At 29.0% G+C, this 4,982-nt stretch overlaps 1 protein-coding gene across 1 annotated transcript; it reads left to right on the top strand.

Moving 5' to 3' along the window:
• On the top strand, window positions 1–4,188 carry LOC119683163 (large neutral amino acids transporter small subunit 1-like). The gene is made up of 5 exons (XM_038096781.1): window positions 1–161; window positions 731–753; window positions 2,681–2,899; window positions 2,960–3,555; window positions 3,620–4,188. Exons 1-5 carry the CDS (start codon window positions 1–3, stop codon window positions 4,004–4,006), a joined length of 1,386 nt encoding a protein of 461 aa, XP_037952709.1. The 3' UTR covers window positions 4,007–4,188.
• Window positions 4,189–4,982: the final 794 nt, after the last annotated feature.

Raw genomic sequence — 4,982 nt, 5'->3', positions numbered from 1 at the left:
ATGGCTTTAGTATTTTGGGATGCACATGGAATAATTTTCATTGAATATCTCGAAGAGGGAAAAACCATCAATAGTAACTATTACACGGCATTACTGGAGCGTTTGAAAGCAGAAATTGTGAAAACAACGACTGCATATGGCGAAGAAAAATTGCACGAATTGTATTTCGAATTGCTTCTTCATCCACCGTATAGTCCAGATCTGGCCCTCAGCAAATAGCCAGTTGCTGATTTCAAAGAATTGCTCGCCGGTACGAAATTCATTTCAAATGGTGAAGTAATTGCTGCAACTGAAACTTATTTTGAGGTAAAAGACAAATCCTTCTACAAGTACGGCATCGAGAAGTTAGAGAAGCGTTGGAATGATTGTATTGCCCATGAAGGAGATTATATTGATAAGTAAAAACGATTTTTGACAGAAAAAATTTGTTTTTCTTAGTTAGTCACACGTCTTATTGACTGATGTGTTATATAGTATTGATATTAGGATAGCTCTGATAATATACCACGTCATTTTTTAACTTAGAAAATAATACAACTAGTCCGGTTAGCAAAAAAATAAATTTTTCCAAACTACTGATGGCCACCCTAATACTATATATATATATATATATAAATATATATATATAATATATATAATATATATAAATATATATAAATATATTTATATATACATACATATACATAAACGTATATATCAACATATATTAATTTAAATTATATATGTGTAGATTTTTATCTGAATGGGAAAATGGTATGGCAAGCTGACTGTCAAAGAAGGCACCTATACCTGATAAATCTGTAGCAATACCAGTTTAGAGTCCTTTAATTGAGCTAATGAATCTCCACATTATTCAAAATGTGTGATAATAAGGAGTTTAGTCCCTTAAAACTGTTAGGATCTTATTCAAGCTTTCAGTGAATCGGACAAAAATAGAGGAAATGCTGCAGGGCTTACTTGATACCTGATTATTAACATTTCTTGCATTTACCACAGCTGTGCGCTATTATTATATAGTGCCCTATTGAAATAGTTGCCAGCATTCTGCAGTTCTTTCGACAGCATATTTTTATATATATTTGAAATGATTTCAGTAACTTTGCATGTACTTGAGTTACACCAACTGTTTTCGCCTTTTTTAACATGTGCTCGTCTAATTATTTGAATATATTTTGTAAGTTGTACCAATTTTTACAATATTGTTTTAGTTTTCTATATGTCTTTGTGGCCCGAAATACACATATAGTCCATGTATATGTATCAATGTACCTAATACTTCCTTAAACTGCTGAAACTGCTGTGGAAAGTATTTTATAGTGTAATATTTGTTGTTTCATCCAAATCCAATTTTTTAAACAAAAAATATGTTAATTTTACATGAAATATACCTATTACAGTAGTCTGTATAATGTAATCTACACCGACTAGTTTTTAGGATTATAATTTTATTAACGAAGGTCCAATGGGTATATCATTAACATAAAATTTCTTGGTGATTATTATGAATATTGTTAATATATTTTCGTAATATATTCAAGTAGACGTTTAAAAATAGATGAATTCCTGTCTGTGTCTATCTGTGTTTAGAATAACTGAGTTTGTCGAATGAAATTTTGCGTAAAGTATAATACCAGTATATGCAGATAAATTTTATTTTGGAATTAAAATTAAGTTTCCAGTGAAAAAAGCTAGCCAAAATGCTTATACCTATAACATATAAAATTATGTTCATTTATGCAAAGCTTTGTTTTTATATTAATTAAATTAATATTGTAATTAATTATTTTGAAACGTAGCGAAATCTGGTTTTTGTGTTAAATTGATGTTCTAATCTAAATATATTACACATATTGTTTATAGTATTTAAAATAATATTTGGTTATATGTTTCAATATATGTACGTCACAAAGTATGCAAAGTATGATGCATATGTCACTACTACTACTACTGATTTTCTCCAACCACTACTACTACTTCTGCAGCATAGGGCCTCCAAACACTTCCTTGGAGGTCCTATATCACTACTCGTAGATGTATACCAGTCCTGAGCTATACCAGGCACATTTTCCCCTTCTGATGAACTTTACAGTATTATACACTCCAGTTCTTCTGTTCCTTTATATTTTTAAGGTATATAACAATTGTTTTGTTTTCTAATTTTAAGATCATGTTTTTGATGTTATAGATTAGTAGGGGTTAATCTAACCCACATCGTTGGGTTATTTGTAGTATATTTGAAATGTAGTCTAATAAACATTGTTATTTTTCAACAGAGCGTAACATAGAGTATGAAGTGATTGATAAAAAATTTAATGGATTGATTTAATAAAAATGTGTATGATATTTATAAGCTTTCTTTAATTTTTCCTTTATTTAATTTTTCACGATCAATATGTCAAATACTATCGTGAGCTAACTTTAGTGCGATTCATGGTCTTGTATATTGATACAAGTGATAATGATATTGATATTCATTAGGCTAGTGCATTTTTGTCGGTGATTTTTCATTTAATTTATATGTATGCCTTATTGCACGAGCATTAAACGTGATAACATATAAATATATTATAGTATAAACTATGTATATATAGTTTGAATGTTTCTTTACGTCATAAGATGCGTCACTTTCGACAAAAAAAAATTAACAATATCACATATTTCTTTTTTATATATTTTTCAGGTACAATGATACCAAAATCTGGCGGTGATTATGCGTATATTGGTACAGCGTTTGGACCTTTGCCTGCATTTTTATATCTTTGGGTTGCTTTATTGATTTTAGTGCCTACAGGAAATGCGATAACAGCACTTACTTTTGCACAGTATTTACTAAAACCATTTTGGCCTTCATGTGAAGCACCAATTGAAGCAGTACAACTACTAGCAGCAGTAATGACATGTGAGTACGAATATGATCGACTCCTTTAAATATTTAATATAATTTACAATTTACTTTCAGGTGTACTCACAGTAATAAATTGTTACAACGTGAAATGGGTGACACGAGTTACCGATATTTTTACTGGCACTAAAGTATTCGCCTTATTAGTAATTGTTGCAGCAGGTGTTTGGTATTTATTTCAAGGCAATACTGAACATTGGGAAGAACCTATGCGCGGCACACTAACATCACCAGGCCTAATAGCGTTGGCATTTTATAATGGTCTTTTTTCATTTTCTGGTTGGAATTTTTTAAATTTTGTTACGGAAGAACTTAAGGACCCGTATAGGAATTTACCAAGAGCTATTTGCATATCAATGCCTGTTGTAACTATCATTTATGTAGTAACGAATATTGCATACTTTTCGGTGCTATCCACCGATGAAATACTTTCATCAGATGCTGTAGCGGTAACATTTGGTGACAAAATGCTTGGTTTCATGTCTTGGCTAATACCGTTCTTTGTGGCTTGCTCGACTTTTGGTTCTCTAAATGGAGCTATTTTTGCATCTTCACGGTTATTTTTTGTAGGTGCAAGAAACGGACATTTGCCTGCAGCGATTTCACTTATTAATATTAATTGTTTAACGCCAGTTCCTTCGTTGATATTTTTAGTAAGTTTTTTATTGCATAAAATTATGAACAATAATATTAATATAATTTTATTTTTTATTTTAGTGCGTGCTGACATTAGTATTACTTTTCATTAGAAACATTTATGCGCTCATTAACTATGTTAGTTATGTAGAAGCACTTTTCACATTCCTTTCCGTTGCGGGTCTGTTATGGTTACGTTATAAGCAACCTAAAACCGAGAGACCTATACGCGTTAGTCTAGCATTACCCATTATCTATCTTATTATCTGTATGTTCCTTGTGATCTCATCATTTTTCCAATCGCCTTTAGAAGTTGGTGTGGGCACTGCGATCATACTTTCCGGCATTCCAGTATATTATCTGACAATACATCGACCCGTCAAATGGCTCACAAACTTATCACAAGCAATACATTTGTGGTGTTCCAAATTTTTCATTTGCATGCCAAATCAGGAGAAATTTGATTAATTATTATTTAGTTTAGCTTAGACTTTTGAATTAATTGTATATGTTGGAACTAAGAAAACTTTAGTGCCTTTAGTTTTAAAAACCAAAGGTAGTCAATAATTTCGAATTTTTAAGAAAGGAAATAGCGCTTGAAATGCATTTTTACTATTTAAAGAAATATTTTTTATATGAAAATATTAAAAATGACCATTAGGAAATTGTATATATATATGAAACTACTCTTAGAAGAACGTCATTTATTATAAATGGATATATTAAAGGACAAGGATCATATCAATTAAACGACAAAAGTAAAAATATAAGAACGTTATTAATTTTATAGACTAAATGAAACTTGCACAATTTTTCATACAATAATTTGAAATAATTATTTTAATATTAAATATTATACATTATTTATATATTATAAACGTAAGTGATGTTTATATACACTAATTATAAATTAACTATTAAATATATTAAAATTATAAATAATAAAGTTGAATTTTGTACAACTCGAATTATAAATAAAAATTTAAGAATTATAATTATACATTTTTAATGTCTCATAATATTGTTAATTACAGATGGAAATGGAATGTAATTCATTTTAAATCAAACTTTAAGAATGAAAAATATAAGAAGAATCAAAAACATATAAGCATCATTCAATTTTCTCCTTGTACCAAATCTATATTCTACTACAGAATATAGACTCTATATAGAGAATATAATTCTAAGAATATAAGAATATGTAAGAATATAAGTATACTATATTCTATTAACAGACTTTTTCATATAACAAATTTGTACTAAAAATTTAAGGCAATAAATAGAAAAATTGGACATACAAAGAACTTCTAGGCTTACAAGTTAGTATAAAACTCAGGCAATTCATTAAATTGTAGACCCATAATAATAAGTTTTACGTGACCACTTTAAAATTTCCTTTAGATGTACTATATTCTATTAACAGACTTTTTCGTTATAACAAATC

This window comes from Teleopsis dalmanni, chromosome 1, assembly GCF_002237135.1.
Source record: "Teleopsis dalmanni isolate 2A chromosome 1, ASM223713v2, whole genome shotgun sequence".
Lineage (NCBI taxonomy): Eukaryota > Metazoa > Arthropoda > Insecta > Diptera > Diopsidae > Teleopsis > Teleopsis dalmanni.
The sequence above is the reverse complement of the archived record's forward strand: the minus strand, read 5'-3'. Positions and strand labels throughout refer to the sequence as shown.

Bases quoted from the DNA above. Each gene is read 5' to 3' on its own strand.
- LOC119683163 (XM_038096781.1), top strand. From the start codon at position 1: ATGGCTTTAGTATTTTGGGATGCACATGGAATAATTTTCATTGAATAT. The intron at 754-2,680 runs GTATGGCAAGCT...TATATTTTTCAG, and splicing joins TTTATCTGAATGGGAAAATG to GTACAATGATACCAAAATCT. The intron at 2,900-2,959 runs GTGAGTACGAAT...ATTTACTTTCAG, and splicing joins ACTAGCAGCAGTAATGACAT to GTGTACTCACAGTAATAAAT.